At 60.3% G+C, this 16489-nt stretch overlaps 1 protein-coding gene across 4 annotated transcripts; it reads left to right on the top strand.

Moving 5' to 3' along the window:
- The first annotated feature begins 768 nt into the window (after positions 1 to 768).
- Positions 769 to 15619, top strand: DHX33 (DEAH-box helicase 33). Of its 4 annotated transcripts, none has more exons than XM_027568539.1 (12): positions 769 to 885; positions 3545 to 3705; positions 4279 to 4506; positions 4684 to 4854; positions 6916 to 7101; positions 7714 to 7825; positions 8789 to 8948; positions 9061 to 9149; positions 9735 to 9862; positions 10204 to 10407; positions 12134 to 12220; positions 13109 to 13417. In XM_027568539.1, exons 2-12 carry the CDS (start codon positions 3664 to 3666, stop codon positions 13415 to 13417), a joined length of 1716 nt encoding a protein of 571 aa, XP_027424340.1. In that variant the 5' UTR covers positions 769 to 885; positions 3545 to 3663. The 4 variants fall into 4 exon arrangements, with proteins under 4 accessions (XP_027424340.1, XP_027424338.1, XP_027424337.1 ...); XM_027568536.2 differs by lacking the exon at positions 769 to 885 and adding an exon at positions 1276 to 1528 and having other exon boundaries at positions 13109 to 15619; XM_027568538.2 differs by lacking the exon at positions 769 to 885 and adding an exon at positions 1769 to 2257.
- The last annotated feature ends 870 nt before the right edge of the window (positions 15620 to 16489 follow it).

The raw sequence follows: 16489 nt of genomic DNA on the forward strand, positions 1-16489 counted from the left end.
GAACGGGGAGGGGCTGGGGGAGGAGCTGGGGGAACGGGGAGGGGCTGGGGGAGCTGGGGAGGGAACGGGGAGGGGCTGGGGGAGGAGCTGGGGGAACGGGGAGGGGCTGGGGGAGCTGGGGCGGGAACGGGGAGGGGCTGGGGGAGGGGCTGGGGGAACGGGGAGGGGGCTGTGGGAGGAGCTGGGGGAACGGGGAGGGGCTGGGGGAGGAGCTGGGGAGGGAACGGGGAGGGGCTGGGGAGGAGCTGGGGGAACGGGGAGGGGCTGGAGGAGCTGGGAGGGAACGGGGAGGGGCTGGGGGAGGAGCTGGGGGGAACGGGGAGGGGGCTGGGGGAGGAGCTGGGGGAACGGGGAGAGGCTGGGGGAGGAGCTGGGGGAACGGGGAGGGGCTGGGGGAGGAGCTGGGGGAACGGGGAGGGGCTGGGGGAGGAGCTGGGGAGGGAACGGGGAGGGGCTGGGGAGGGAACGGGGAGGGGCTGGGGAGGGAACGGGGAGGGGCTGGGGGGAGGAGCTGGGGAGGGAACGGGGAGGGGCTGGGGGAACGGGGAGGGGCTGGGGGAGGGGCTGGGGGAACGGGGAGGGGCTGGGGGGAAGGGCGGGCCACAGTCGCCGCCGGCCACCGAGCCCCTCCCCCTGCGGGCCTGACCCGCGCAGACCGGTCCCGAGAGCACTCGGTTGTCGGCAGCATACCCTACGAGGCCTTCCCCGGCCCCAACAACAGGGCTCGCCGGCCCCCTCGCCCGCACTCCGATGTGCCGACATCCGAGTGACTTTCGGGGATGTCAGGGGCTGGTTCTCGGGGCTCACGTCAGGATCTACCGTACGGCATGCCCTAGAGGGTTAAGTAGTGCACGTGTTTGCGCGTTCCCCGCTGATTTTACAAAAGTAAGTGCTTCCCTTGCAGAGCGGCTGTTACTGTTGGCGACAAGGGGAGACGCGTGTTTACTGGCAGGAAACCGTGTCACCGGGACAGTAAAACGGTCAGGAAGAGCGTCAGTATCGATGGTGGAGGTCGTGCGGAACCGTCCATTCCGCCCCTCGCTGTTGTAGCTCCGGCTCTTCCTCCCCGTCGTACCTCGGGCCCCTCTTCCGGCCCCCACTCGTGCACCCCAGCCCAGGCCCCCAGTGCACGCCGGGAGCCGTAGTCCTTTGCGGAGGCCCGCGGCGGCGGCCGTGAGGTCATCGGTGGGCGCCGCGCCGCGCGGCAGGAAGGGGCAGCACGCGCCTGCCGTCGGCTGCCGGGGTGCAGGTCTCCCGTCGCGGCGGCCGCCCGACATGCCCGAGGAGGCGGGCTTCCCGCCGGCCAAGAGGTTCCGGCCGGGCTGCGGGCCTGCCGGGGGGCGCGTGGTGATGCTGCTGGCCGCGGGCGGCGGCGGCGGAGGCCGGAGGCAGCAGTCGGCCCTGGCGCAGCCCGCGGCCAGCCCCTACCCCGAGGCGGTGGAGCGGCAGCGCCGGAGCCTGCCCATCTTCTCGGCGCGGGGGCAGCTGCTGGCCCAGCTCCGGAACCTGGACAGCGCCGTCCTCATCGGTGAGTGGCCGGAGGGGCTCGGGGGAGAAGCCCCGCCGCGGGCCGCCACCCACGTGCCCGGCGGAGGGGCGTGCCGGGGACTTCGGGGCTCAGAGGGGAGGGCAGTGCGCGCACGGGGACGGGCCTGCTGCGGGGGAGCCGCCGGGAGGGGAGAACCAGGCGGGTCTGACGCGAAGTCGCAGCGTCTGGGGCGCGAACTAAGAGGCGGGCTTGTGATTCGGGGGCGTTGATCTCCTGCGCTTACGTTAGGAAGAGCACCCGAAGGACGGAGCGGACGAGCCCTCAGAGAGAGGAGGGAGAGCCAGGAGGGCGCGAGTCAGAGGAGGAGAGTCGTAGGAAGAAGGGAGTGAACGGATGCAGCCGTGGGGCCCCATCCGGCACCAAAGAAGTGCCCACTGGGTTTGGGTGCGGGGTACTGACTGTGGATCCCATTGAGCGCGCCGTCGGCAAAGCTGTGGGGGTAGGGGCAGGTTTATCCCCGGCTGAGCACCGAGTAGGCGGCGCGGGGAGGAAAGGCAGTGAGAGCAGGCTTCTGCGGGAGGAAGGGAAGGGAGCCGAGGGACTTGCATTCATGGGTTGACGGGAAGAGCTCTGTAGAGACGAGCTGAAGGAGCTGAAGAGGGAAAGCCGGCAGGAATGGGGGGGGGGGGGGGGAAGGGGCCGCGTGGAAACACGCTGGCCGGGAATAGGAGGAAGGCTGTCCAGGAGGCTGGGGGCTGGCGAAAGGAGGTGAGCATGGGTGTGGCGGGGGTGAAGTTTGTAGGGGGGGAGAGGGAGGGCACATGTGAGGACTTAAGTTATGTGGAATCGGTGCAGGAGCTCTGCTGAGAATGGGAGTCAGGGGCCCCTTGGGGAGGATGGGCACAGAGCCAGGCTGCAGAAGCGAGAACAGGATCAGTGGTCCGGCGGTCGTGCTGCAGTCCAGGTGCTTTGGCCCCACTACAGACTCATAGCTTCATATCATAGCTTCATCTGCGCAGGTGGGCTGTTTTACTTTAGCAATGCTCAGGAGTCTGGTGTAAGAGCAGAAAAGATGGACAGGGAGACGTCGATCCACATTTGGGGTTTTGCCTGGTGGATTCAGCAGGAATGCAGCAGAATAATCACATGCTTAGTCTGTGATTCTTGGCTGGGTCAGGAGGATGAGCAGAGTGGGAAATGCAAGAATAATCCTATTTAGGACACTCTAAGGTCAGAGAAGCTTAGTGATAGCCAGAGGGGAAGGATGCCCAGGTTTACCAAATTCTTTGTTCTACTTAAGGACAGTTAGAGGAACCCACGCAGGTGGGAAATAACATTGGGCGCTAACTGTGTGTGGGATGTTCAGGTTCATGGAGGAGACAGGTAGACCTTCCCTGCTCTCCAGGGACTTGGGGTGTTGGCACACAGTGTAAGGTGGTCAGTGCTGGAGGAGAGATGGACAAGGTACCAGGGACACAATAGGAAGAGGCCACCAGTGCAGCCCCAGGGAGAGAGTTTGAGGTGTGACTCATCCTGTAGAGTTTGCCAGGCAGACCTGGCAACGTGGGCGCGTCCTGAAGTGTGGGCCAGGGCGGGGGTCTGAAAGAAAGGGCAGGCTTCAGAATGGCCATGGAGTTTGTTGCAGGTGGTGTGTAAGTGGGCCCGAGTACATCTCATTTTTTCTTCTGAGAAGTAACCATTTTATGTAACAGTTGTATTTCCTCCTATGGTTTTTTATGTGGGTTACCTATTGTTGAACATTTACATTGTTTCCAGTTTTTTGCTGCCTGGAACAAAGTTGAACGACACATTTCTGGAAGCTAAATATTTACATGCATCTTTATTTTCTCAGAATCCATTCCTGCAAGTGGAATTGTCCAGGGTATAAACATTTTAAAGGTGCTTCTGATACAACTTGGCCTCTGAGGTGCAGTTCGAATGAACACTCCTCTAAGCGACACAGTCGAGTGCCTTTTTTCCTGGGGCTTTATCAGCTTAGAGTTTGGTGAAATCTGTGTTAGCTTGCGTGTAGGTGAGACTTGTCTTCTTTCTCAGGGGAAACGGGCTCTGGGAAGACGACGCAGCTCCCGCAGTACCTCTACGAAGGGGGGGTCGGCCGCCAGGGTATCATTGCGGTGACCCAGCCTCGCCGAGTGGCTGCCATCTCTCTGGCCATGAGAGTCTCCGATGAGAAGAGAACTGAGCTCGGGAAGCTGGTACCTCACCTCCTTCTCTGCTGCTCGCCCACCCGCATGGCGCTTTCCTGAGGGAGGCTCGATCTTGCCCCGGTCACTCAGGCCTGAGTCTCTGCTCATTCCCCAGACCTCACGTCTGTGCCATTTGCTTTGCGTTCAGAGTCTGTTGGCAAGTTGGATAAATTAGTTGCTTTCCTCGAGCATTCTTCGGGATTCCGTAACCTCTGAAATCTCTATCTGTCTGAGAAATCGTAAGGACTTCTTTAGCGAATATGTGGGTATGGAGAATGAGCCCCAGAACTGTGGATACATCCACTTTGCGTGTGTGTTTATGCATTTCACCTTAAAATATTTGGGGCATCTTTTCTTGTCTGTTTGTAGCTTCCTTTTAAGTTATTAAGTAGCTAGGGTAAGAGTCTAGTTTTAGGTTCTTTGTAGTGCTTATACTTGCAGTTACAGGGACGTGTCGGCTGCCCATGCGTGCCCGAGGGAGCAGGGGGCTGCGGCCCCAACGAGGGCACGCGTGCCCGCCCGGCACCGGGCACCCAGCGGCTGCTCAGCCCGCACCGACTGAACGAGCGGTTCCTCGCACAGGTGGGCTACACAGTGCGCTTCGACGACGTGACCTCAGAGGCCACCAGGATCAAGTTCCTGACGGACGGCATGCTTCTACGAGAAGCGATTTCCGACTCTCTGCTGCGCAAGTACAGCTGTGTCGTGTTGGATGAAGCCCACGAGCGGACTGTGCACACCGATGTGCTCTTCGGGGTGGTGAAGGCCGCCCAGAAGAGGAGAAAGGAACTGGGGAAGCTGCCTCTCAAAGTAGGTGTGGTTCGCATCCGGGAGAGGCTCGAGTTCCTTCCTCAGCCTGGCGCCCCTGCCTACCCTGCTTCCGGACGTGGGGGCACAGGCCTCACCGGCTGCCCGCCAGGCTGGGAAGGGGGGACCCGGACAGGCCCGGTGCGGCCTTGTCATCACGCTCTTCCGTCTCGAACGCAGGTGATTGTCATGTCCGCGACCATGGACGTGGATCTGTTCTCGCAGTATTTCAACGGAGCACCCGTCCTCTACCTGGAGGGTCGGCAGCACCCCATCCAGGTGTTCTACACCAAACAGCCGCAGCAGGATTACCTGCATGCCGCGCTCGTCTCCGTCTTCCAGATCCACCAGGTGCGGGCTGGCCACGCGGGGCTCACCTCGCCGTCCGGGACACACTCGGCCTTGAAACACTGCCAACCAAAGCGCCCCGTGCGCTGTGCCCGTGACATGAGTCACTGTGTCCGGCTTCTTACTTTTTGGCGTCTCTTATCTTCTCTAAAATGAAAAATAATTCCGCTCTGAGCGTCCTCATGCCTCAGCTGAGTCAGGAGACTTACTCGGTTAGAGCAGAACGGCGTTCGGTTGTCAGTGCTGGCCGGAGCCCGCGGCGCCGCCGCCCAACTAAAGTGTGGCCCCTGCTCTTTACTGCCTGTTGTCAAGAGTTCGTGTCAACCCAGTAACGGGTAGCCCTTTAGAGTTTTCGGGTTCTTTGGAAAAACCGAGTTAGAGAAACATTGCAGAATCTCATTTTATTAGACGTTTACTTAAGTCCGAGTGATTAAATCCTCTCGTTTTTGTTGCCCTCATAAAATTGAGTGTTCACACTTCATGTTAACTTTCTGAAAGAATCCAGAGGCAAATTTTTAAAAATAATTTTGATTTTAAGTGGTGAGTGCTTAAAGTTTAAAAGGGCAGTAGTTCGTTCTAAAAGAATCATGAAAACCAGCGGCTAGGCACATGGGCAGCTCAGTCGGTGAAGCGCCCGACTCTTGACTTCAGCTGAGGTTGTGATCTCAGGGTCAGGAGCTCAGCCCCAAGGGCGGCTGCTGACTCCTCCCTCAGCAGGGAGTCCGCTTGAGCTTCTCTGCCACCCCGCCTCCCACTTGCTCGAGTGCGTGTGCGCTCGCCTCTCTCCAATCAGTCAGTCAGTCAGTCAGTCAATCTTAAACAACCCAGCAGCTGCTTTTACGTCCCCGTTGCAGATCCCGGCTGCTTCCTCGTGATTCCCTAGTGTTTCCGACGGTACCTGCCGACACTGCGGGTCTCGGGCAGTTAGTTCCTGCCACAGGAGGTGAGGCTTTACCCTTATCCTCCCTGACCTGATGCTCCTCCAGCCTCTCAGCATAGATATATCTCATGGTTTTCAAGCCACCGGTCAGGATTGCAGCTTCGGGACCCCACGTTGCCAGCAGGACCCATCCCGATGGCTCCTTCCTTGTGCGACATAGTCGTACAAGTTTTCTGCGTTCCTGTGGCTCATTTTCCCCCAGGTGTTCCAGCATCTCCCATTGGAGCATCGTGAATATTTTTCCTGTGTTTGCATGCGATCACTTTTCCCCGGAGCGCCTCATGCTGTCTTTCTGCAGGGCAGGTTGCTCCTAAGCCTCGGCACAGCTTCTGGACTTGTCCCAAGCTTCCAGATTGAATCCCGTTCCAGCCTCCCCTGTCTGCCGTGTCTGCCCGGCCTCCTGCCCTGTCGGCTAGAGGAGGGCAGCTGGGGTCAACCACGCCGTGCTCGGGTTTCCCCCTCCCGTGACCCACCCCTGCCTCACGGCCGAGGCCCAGGCCTTCCTGTCTTCTCCAGGGAGCCCGGCCGTGTCTTGTTGCCGTACGCCCTTCGGACCACGCCCAGGCTGGAGCACCCTCTGCCCAGTCCTTCCCTCCCCCTCGTCTCTCAAAACGGGGCGAAACTTGGGATCCCTTTTCTCTTCTGCTGCGTCTTTTGCTCTGGGCTTAACCGTGTAGATGGAGGAACGTGCTCGCTTCGGCGGCAGATCTACTAGATGTGGGAACTGGCTTTTTTTTTTTTTTTTTAAGATTTTATTTATTTGACAGAGAGACACACAGCGAGAGAGGGAACACAAGCAGGGGGAGTGGGAGAGGGAGAAGCAGACTTCCCCACTGAACAGGGAGCCCGATGCGGGGCTCGATCCCAGGACCCTGGGATCATAACCTGGGCCGAAAGCAGAGGCTTAACAAATGAGCCCCCCAGGTGCCCCAAGGGAACTGGCTTTTAAACATAGCTGGCCAACTCACTCAAGTGACAGCTCCGTGTACTGTGGGTGGGGCCGTTCTCCGGGAGGAGACACCAAGTTTAGGCCCGTGTACCTCTCCACGGGGAGATCACTGCTATTGTGTTCCATGCAGCCTGCGCTCGTCGGCACCTAGTGACCCCACGCTTCCCTTCCACAGGAGGCCCCTCCTTCTCAGGACATCCTGGTGTTCCTCACCGGGCAGGAGGAGATCGAAGCCATGAGCAAGACCTGCCGAGACATCGCGAAGCACCTCCCAGACAGCTGCCCCTCCATGCTGGTCCTTCCTCTCTACGCCTCCCTGCCCTACGCCCAGCAGCTCCGCGTCTTCCAGGGGGCCCCAAAGGTGAGCGCGCACCTGTCCTGTGCAGCCCCATCCCTGGGCACCTGTGGGGGCGGGATGCTCGGGTACCAGATGCATGAGCCGCGAAGCCGCGGGACTAGAAGATACAGCCCCAGACGGGGCTCCCCAGCCTGGTGGAAACAGGGAGAGTGGGGAGACCGTGGGGGTGCGGTGGGCAGAGGCAGGAGGTGACTGGTGGACGAGGGGCTCTCCCAAGTCCGACATAGACCATAGTGCGCCCACCACACCATGTAGTGCGAGCGCCGGCCAGGCCAGGCACTGTGCGTTCACCGTGCATACACCCTGCGTGTGCGGCCTGCCTCTGGAGAACTGGCAGGGTGGGGGGTGGTCCCGTCGTGTAGACACGGACACCCCGAGAGACGGTGCTCAGGGAGTGCCCGGCAGGGCCGGGGGTCCAGCCCACACCTGCCTGTTCCCCTGCGGCTCATCATCTCAAGTAAGCCTTGAAGACGGGAACCTCCCTACTCAGTGTTAGGAATTCCCATTAGTCACGTGGATCTGGAGCACGAGTGGACTGTGGAAGCTACTGGTGAGAACTATGTTGTGAAACTTCGGAGTCCTGGGTGTCACTTTCTGGTTGCTTCCTGCTTCCAGGGCTGTCGCAAAGTGATCGTTTCAACCAACATCGCTGAGACCTCCATAACCATCACGGGAATAAAATATGTGGTCGACACGGGCATGGTTAAAGCAAAGAAGTATAATCCTGGTGAGAATCGAGCTCACGAGCCCCTCTTCTCCCCACAGCTTCTCCCAGCCAGCGCCTCCTGCTTGGACTCATTGTGACCGACCAGGGCGGCACGGGCAGTGCGGGTGACCCAGGCCGAAAGCAGTCAGGTCCAGGAAGGAGGCAGGCAGCAGGAGCGAGGGGCCCAGTGTGGCAGGACGGGTCCAGGCTTCGCTGGCTTGAGAACAGGGGCTGGGCCTGGCCTGAGACCCCCTGAGGAGCTGGGTGAGGGGGCTGTGCAGCCAGGGACCCCCGACACCAGGGCAGGAGCTTCATCGGGATGGATGTTTGAGCTCCAGGCATCCCAGGAAGCAAACCTCCCAGGCTGGGGTGAGATACCATCTATTCCTGAGGGTGTGCAGTGAGAGCTTGCTGGACGCTCCGGTCCTCTGTCTGCTTTCTACTGGGCTTTGTGCTACGGAGGATTAGAGGCAGCCAAAGCGTCTGATTACAGAGCACGACTCAGCTCCCGAGGGTGCGGACTTGGAGTTAGTGTTGGAAGGACCCGTTCCCCCGTGCCTGACACAGAGCACACCTTTATCCAGGACGCGTGTCACATTCAGTCCCGGGAGTGACTCCATCCCACGTCTCCCTCTTGCAGCACAGCTGGGAGGGCGGGTGCAGGCACGGGCATTGGCTGGTGACCTGCTACCCTAGTTTCCTGGAGTCGGGGTGTGGGCACTGAAAAGCCCCGCGGCCTGGGAAACCCTTTGTCCCACGCAGACCGGCCGAGCATGTTCTGACACGTTCCCGAGGTGCATCCCCCGCTGTTTCAGTGTGGAGCGCTTGCTCTGGTTCTGTGCTTTCCCACAGGGCCTTGGGGTTCTGGACTCGTGCTGCAGGAAGGGTCACCGGTGTTCTGAGGAATGCTGCTGCTTCTCCACGCTGCGGACCAGTGTGCTCAGGTGTTGGGCGAAGCGCTAACGCGGGCCCTTCTCCCCCCAGGCAGCGGCCTGGAGGTGCTTGCCGTGCAGCGCGTGTCCAAGACCCAGGCGTGGCAGCGCTCGGGCCGGGCCGGCAGGGAGGACAGCGGTGTCTGTTACCGGCTCTACACGGAGGACGAGTTCGAGAAGTTTGAGAAGATGACTGTGCCGGAGATCCAGAGGTAGGTGCTCCCGCGCCCCCGTGCCCCCGCACCCCCCGCCGCCCCCGCCGCTCCGACCAGGGAGCTGCAGGACCCGGAGCAGGTGCGTCAGCCGCGGGTCTGCTCCTCACAGGTGCAACCTGGCGAGCGTGCTGCTGCAGCTCCTTGCAATGAAAGTCCCCGACGTGCTCACCTTTGATTTCATGTCCAAGCCCTCTCCAGGTAGGCGGCAGGGGCCTGGGTGCATGAGGACCAACAACTAACGGGTGGGCTCTCCGAAAAGGGTCTGGGGGTCTTCTCCTCTCTCGTTCCCTTTGCTGCATAAGCTCGGCTGTCGGAGAGGCACCTGGGACTCTCCGGGGAGGTTCTGTGCCCGTAAGAGTTCAGGGGCGGGAGCCGTGGCTTCGCGTTGGGCCTGGGCGCGGCATTTCGTCTTCGCGCTTGTGTGCGTTATTACGTCGTTGGACATGCTGCTTGATCCTTCAGCAGGTGATGCGTGGACATGGTTAGAAATTCAGAAAGTAGGAAGGGGAGAATAGGAAGAGTTTCTTGGCTGGGCCTCGCAGGGCCTGTGGGCACTGCTGCATGTCTCCGCTTCCGCATGCGGGTCCCGGCGGCACCACAGCACATCTGTGTGCGGGGTGCGTGCATGTGACGCAGTGGGGTCACGGGCCATTGCTGCAGGCAGACCTGAAGACGGGGGTGTCGCCGGCCGCTGTGCCCCAGGACCGGGGTTGGGCGCAGAGTCCTCCGCTCCCTGAAGCACAGACTGGCTGCAGGTTTTCCTCCTCTCCTGTCTGTCTGTAGACCACATTCAGGCAGCTGTCGCCCAGCTGGACCTGCTGGGTGCTCTCGAACGGAAGGACGACCAGCTTACCCTGACTCCACTGGGAAGAAAGATGGCAGCTTTCCCTTTAGAGCCCAGATTTGCCAAAGTGAGTCGCCTCTCCCCACCGTGCCCCTTCTGCCCGTCACAGCTCGTGGGGCAGCAACCTGCGCCACCCCCCCCCCCCCGCCCCGGCTTCACCTTCACTGTTGCCCGAGTAGCTGTGGCCCCACGTTGTGTCTGACACGCGCTGGCCTCATGTGAGATTCAGGGCCGCGCTAAGTCGTGAGCCCCCCATGCCCCCAGGAACGTGGGAGCCTGCGGGAGGGCTGTGGGCTTCTGGCGAGCAGGTGGCTGCAGAGACACCCGGCCTCCGAGGCCGCAGGTAGAAGAGCTGTGCTCAGAACGGGGGAGAGCTCGGTGCACACTGTCTGTCATTTCTGTGCGCAGACCGTACTACTGTCCCCCAAGTTCCACTGCACCGAGGAGATCCTGACCATCGTTTCTCTGCTGTCGGTGGACAGCGTTCTGTGCAGCCCTCCGGCCCGGCGTGATGAGGTGCAGGCCGTCCGCAAGAAGTTCGTGTCCGGGGAGGGGGACCACATCACGCTGCTCAACATCTACCGGACCTTCAAGAACCTGGGCGGCAGTAAGGTCAGCCTCGGCCCGGGCCTTCTCTCCCGTGGTGCGTCCCCCCGCACTTGAGCCTGACACACGCCTGCCCTTCGGCGGGGCGTCGCGAGCCGCGCGGTCAGTGCGGGCAGCCCTGCCGCGGCGCCTGCGCACAGGGCTGGCCTCCGCCCCGTCGGTGTCCCCCTCGTCCTTGCCGGCAGGGGCTCCAGGTGCTGGGTGGCCCAGCTTCTTAGCTCTGAAATGAGCTTTTCCCCACCTGCCCCTGACTTTCTCCGTGGTAGCATTGGCTTGGTGGCTCTTTCTGTTCCTCAGAGCCAGATGGGAACGGCATTCTCGATCCCCGCCCCGTGACGGCAGAGCGCTCTGAAACCTCTCACAAGCCAGAGCGGTGCAAAGGGGAGAAGCAGTCGTCATTAATTCACGCAGAGATGGTTTGCCGTGTTCCTAGACCCAAAAAGTAGCTTGTCTTAAGCTTTTCTGATACCTCAGGCCCCATGTTGCTAACAGATGCACAAAAGAAATGCAGCTAAAGCCCCGCGGTTCCTGTGGCAGCTTGATGCCGGAGCGTCCAGCGCAGCTCCCGGGTCAGCCCAGCTCCGGGGGGTCCGCGCAGCTCCGGGGTCATTGCAGCTCAGGGTTGGGGGGTCCTGCAGCTCCAGGGTGGGGGCCGGTTGGGCCACCTCTGTGGGGCTCGCTGTAGAACAGACACACTGAACGCTGCCTTTGCTTTTCCCCCTTTTCCATAAAAGTGAAAATCCTGTTGTGCTGCTTGCAGTTAGCAAAACCAAGTACTAACTTAGGTCTTCCCTACAAGTGAGATAGTGTGATGCACGCTTTCAGAAATACACCCGTATGTTCTCTCATTTGTCGGTGAATCCACACGTGCGCCTGCTGTGTGCACTTCTACTCTGCATCGTGACGCAGTCAGTTCTCGAGAAAGACAGCCACTACTCAGGTTTGGTGGTTGTAAACATTCTGCTGTATTTATCTCAGTTTATTTTTGAGGAAAGAAAATGCTGTACATCCAGCAAAAGCCCTTCCCGCGGGGGTGACCGCGTGCCTGACTGCGTGAGCGCACGGTTTCCTGCCCACCCGCAGCGGTCGGGAGGGTTCCCACTCACCCCGCCCTGCCTCTCCGCAAAGTGACGCGTTTTTGCCAAGTCGGTGAATATGAAACCCTATCGTCTCAGTTACTTTACATCACTTTGCCGTGAGTCCCCCAGAGGCCGAGCACCGTGCGGACCTTTATTGGACGTTCGCGGTCCGTGTCTGCGTGTCGGGTGTTCCCGTCCTTTGTCCTTTCTCCTGCCAAGTTGTTGGTCATTGTCTCATCGATACATAGACGTTTTCTTCATGTATTCTGGGGTCATTAATACTTTATTGAGTGTAGTGATGCAAATACTCCAGTCTGTAGCTTTTTTCACGGTGACTTGACATAAGGAACTTTTTTTAAAAGTTTTGTTTATTTAAGTAACCTTTACGCCCAGCGTGGGCCCCGAACCCACCACCCTGAGATTGAGAGTTGTGAGCTTCCCCAACCCAGCCAGCTGAGGTCCCCGACATGAGGGAATTTTTAGTCTGTGAAAGTATTTCTAATTTACCCTTACCATTCATGCTTTCTGATACAAAGCGGTTTTCCTGTATTTTTGGCAACTGACGTCTTCTCTCTGAATTCAGCTACATTCTCAAAGTTCTGTTTTTTTTCTCTGTGGAAGTGACAGGGTTGTCTTCTTTCTCTCCCGTTCAGGACTGGTGCAGAGAGAACTTTGTCAACAGCAAGAACATGCTGCTGGTGGCCGAAGTCCGAGCGCAGCTGAGGGATATCTGCCTGAAGGTACCGGCCCTCCTGGCGTCTGGGAGACCTCCCCTGGTCCGCATCTGAAATCCTGGCGTCTCCCCTGTGGGGTTCTAGTCCCACTTTGCAGACGCTGAAACTAGGGCCTAAACAACTTGGGTAGTTTGTCCCGGGAGCCGGCAGCCTGGAAGGAGAGACCAGTTAGCTGCAGGACTCGGGGGCTCCCTGGAGGTGGTGACAGCTGAGATGAAGAGCGTCCTCCACAGGCGGGGGTCAGCGGAGTGCGGAAGCCAAAACCCCTGGCTCTTAAAGGGAGAGGGGGGGATGGAGAAGTTTGTCCGGGAAGCTGTGGACCGGAAACAGTCGAGCCCCCCAGGGACCCTCGGAGGGCTGGGGGGTGCTCTCAGGCAGCTCTCTGCACGCCCCTCCCGCTTCCCGCCTTCTGCCTCCTTGGTGATTGCTCTCCCAGGCCTCTTCCCCCCACCCTCACCCCCCCCCCCGGGAGCCACGACAGTGGTCAGGTTTCCCGAGCTCCCACTCCCCACGGCTAGAGGGGAGAAGCGGGCTGGCGGGGTCAGGCGGGTGTCCACCCGCGCTCTGCTCGGCTGGTGCTCTGCTCCCAGGGGGCGCAGCTGAGGGGTGGGAGCTTCTGGAACCGGTGCTGGGGGGCCGACTGCGGGGGATGTGGACCCGGGAGGCTCCGAGAGGGGCTCGCTGGAGGGGCGCGCCAGAACACGAAGGGGAATTTGGCTGCGGAGGAAGTGCAGGAAAGGCCCTTACCCCCTGGGCCGCAGCCGGCCATCCATCCCGGTCGGCGAGGTGTGCGGGGTGCCACGCCGGCCGGAGCCTTGGTGGCCCAGTCCACGTCCCGGGCTTCCACTGAGCCTGACCGGGGGTGTGCTCTGCTGCTTGCTTCTCCCGCCGCAGATGTCCATGCCGATGGTGTCCTCCCGCGGGGACGTGGAGAGTGTCCGCCGCTGCCTGGCGCACAGCCTGTTCATGAGCGCGGCCGAGCTGCAGCCGGACGGCACGTACGTGACCACGGACACCCGCCAGCCGGTGGCCATCCACCCCTCGTCCGTGCTCTTCCACTGCCGGCCGGCCTGCGTCGTCTACACAGAGCTACTGCACACCGGCAGGTGCTACATGCGGGACCTGTGCGTCGTGGACGCCGACTGGCTGTACGAGGCCGCCCCCGACTACTTCCGGAGGAAGCTGCGGGCGGCCCGTGACTGAGCCCCCCGCCCCCCCGGGGGGGCCTGGCGTTGGGGGGCTCAACCAGCCCGAGCCCGGAGCGCAGGGCCCGACGACCCCCGAGCCCGGCACGCAGAGCCGCGCGCTTCTGTTTAGGGGGTGGCAGCTGCAGCCCTGGGCGCTCGGTCCCCGGGGGCGCTCCCCCCGGAACTGCCGCATGGGGGCGTCGTAGCAGCGCGCCAGGGTCCGCGCCGGGCCCGCAATGGACAGACCGTGAGACGCGGGCCCCCGCGCCCCGGGTGAACCCCCGAGTCCCTGTGACGGGGAGGATCCCCGAGAGGGTACCCTGCGGGGTTGCAGAGCCCAGCTGTTGTGCTTGGATCCGTTCTCACGTTCTAGAAGTTTGAGGAGGGCCGTGCTCTTGGCTCTCCCCTCGTGAACCTCCCGCCCCAGGGCGCCAGCCTCCTTGCGGCTCCTGGGCTCTGAGCCGGGCGGTGGAGGCGTGCTGACCTGGCGGTGGGCGGCCCGCAGCACGGGCCCTGGCCGCGTCTCTGCCCAGCGGGGCACGTACGACCCCGCGGGCCTAGGGCCGGGCGGGGAGCTCTGGGGGCGGCTGGAGGGGGCGGCCGGTGAGGACCCAGCCGCACCTGGGGTTTGTGCTCTTGCGTCTCATTCTTTGTCTCCGTGCTTCCTCCTTTTTGGGGACAGGGGGACACGGCCTGGCTTTGCTCCTTCCTGCGTGAGCTGGTCCCGCCTCTGGGCCTCAGTTTGCACGTCTGTCAGAGGGAGTCCCAGGGTCTCCAGTCTCTTCCCGGCCTCGTGTTCTGAGAAGGGGAGAGACACCAAAGGTTCCTCTTCACTATTTAATCACCATAAGCAAGTCATCTTTTCCCAGAGAGTGTTTTGCCCTAAAAGAAGCCGACTTAGCATTTTTCCTGGGCTTGGTGGGTCTGAACACAGATGTGCAGTATTTCTGTCATTGCTTACCGGGTGGACCGCGCGGCTCCAAAGCAGGGGCCACACTGCCCGGGACGCTCTGCAGAGACCACGGGCAGGCTTCACTCTGGGGCGGGGGCTCGGCCTCCCCGTTGATTCCCACCCGAGCACCCCAGCGTCCGGCCAGGGCCGCGGGGTCCTAGATACCCCGTCTTCCTGAATTCTTAAGACTTTCAGCTGGCTCTTTCTCAGACCACCTCGTTCTTTGCGGTTGCTGACTTTCTGACGAGTTCAGAAAAATTTTAACTGTTTTTTTCATTTCTTAATAGAGGCCTAGGATGTTCAGCCTGATGGGAAAGAATACATTGTATTTTTAATAAAAAGTGAATCATGCTGGTAAACAGTGGGGAGTGGGTGATGACGTTCCTCAGTATGTTCTCTGGGGTTCCCTGGGGCAAGGGCAGCATCCGCCCTGCTCAGTACCTGTTCGAGCGGGAGCCCGGGGCACAGAGCTTGCAACAGCTTTAATGTTTCTGTACAGAAAGACGTTCGTCGCCGCAACATTCTGGCAGAGTTTTGATACAGTAGTTTTTTTTTATCGGGCTTTTCAAAAAGTTAATTTTTAACCTAGCTGCTCAGGGATTGAACCAGATTGGAAACCCCATTTTGACTACGAATTACTATAAAGAAATAAACGGCTGTTTATACCGAGCTGCAGGGGACACCGCACTTTCTTAAGTTCCGTGTTTCCTATTGACGTCGCATCGCCATCCGTGAGAAGACCTCTGAGGTGAGACGCCCCTTCCCAGCCTGGGCCATCTCTCCGGATGAATCACCAGCTGCCCCAAGCAGCCTCGTGGGGGGAGATGCCCTCCCCGCAGACCACAGGCCTCCTGTGCTCCCGGCGCGCGGCCCATGCGTGGAGTCCCCACGAGGGACGAACCGCCAGCACCCAGTCCCTGACAAGAAGCCCTCCTTGGGCGGCACCTCTGCAGGCTGCGGAGGGCGGGCAGGACGGAGGCCGGTTCTCGGACCTCCCTGCGCCCGCGTGATCCCGCCGTTCCGGCGGCTTGGCCAGGCCAGGCGTGACCACGGGCTTCCTCCAGCGCGCCAGGACCCGCGGCACTGACGGGAAGCGAGGGCTTTAGGTTCTGACTGGATTATGAGAACTTGCCGGAGAAAACCCCAACTGCTCAGGTTTACGTTGTGTTTTGAGTCTGTTGGGACAGACAGCCCCGCGGAATCAGCAGCTCCTGTATATGACGGTCCACCGAACGCAGGACTGTCAGATCCATTAAAGCTGAATCTTGTCCATGATGTGTGTGGCTCTTTCTTGCAACTCCTTTCCCTGCTGTTTAGAATATATTTAAGTATTAGTATTAGTCTTCGCCACTCATTCGGGAAGACTGACTTTCTTGATAGGGAGTGTCGGGCCCGTGGGCTCTCTAAGCACTAGAACCTGACCAGGTGGGCAGGAGTGCGAGGCCAGGCCTTCCTGGGGCTGATGCGCCAGCCCGGAGCCAGGAGTTCTCAGGCTGACTACCCGGGGAGAGGTCAGGGTGGGAAAGGGGAGCCCTCAACAGAGGTGGGGACTTACTAGCACCTGTGCGCTTAAAGGTCACACCTTTTCGTGTGTTGCATGTCTAATTAGCACGTTAAATGTTCACCCCAAGGGTGATTTTCAGTGTTACAATCAGAGAAAGTCATTGAGAGTTCCGCGCTGGGGTCCACCTTGGCACAGGCTGGTTTGGGGTGGTGGTATTCAGAAAGGGGAGTTTTGTCTGGGCAGGTAGAGGTGGGCATGATGCAGGCACAAGGCTGAAAGCGTGTTATGTTCCTGAAGTTTGCGCTCCTCCCAGGGCGGAGACTTTAATCTTGTAACAAAGCAGAGGTAACAGTCCGGCCGGAGGAAGGGGCTGTGGGTGCACTGAGGGGCCGGTATAAATGGAGTGGGGTCTTGGGCTCATCTCCCGTAAGGGATGCCGGCCTTGTTTGCTTTTGAAACAGCCCCGGGAGTTTTACCACTCATTTCTTATTTCTGATGTAGTAAGGCTGGAAACTGTTTCTGCATCCCCTTTGTTACCTTAAAATCCTTAGCTCCTGAGGTTTTTTGCATCTTTGCGATTCTGACACCGCCTAGGAGTTCTGCCAGAAGCTGCTTGGGCAAATAGGGTGTAG

Source organism: Zalophus californianus, chromosome 16, assembly GCF_009762305.2.
Source record: "Zalophus californianus isolate mZalCal1 chromosome 16, mZalCal1.pri.v2, whole genome shotgun sequence".
NCBI lineage: Eukaryota > Metazoa > Chordata > Mammalia > Carnivora > Otariidae > Zalophus > Zalophus californianus.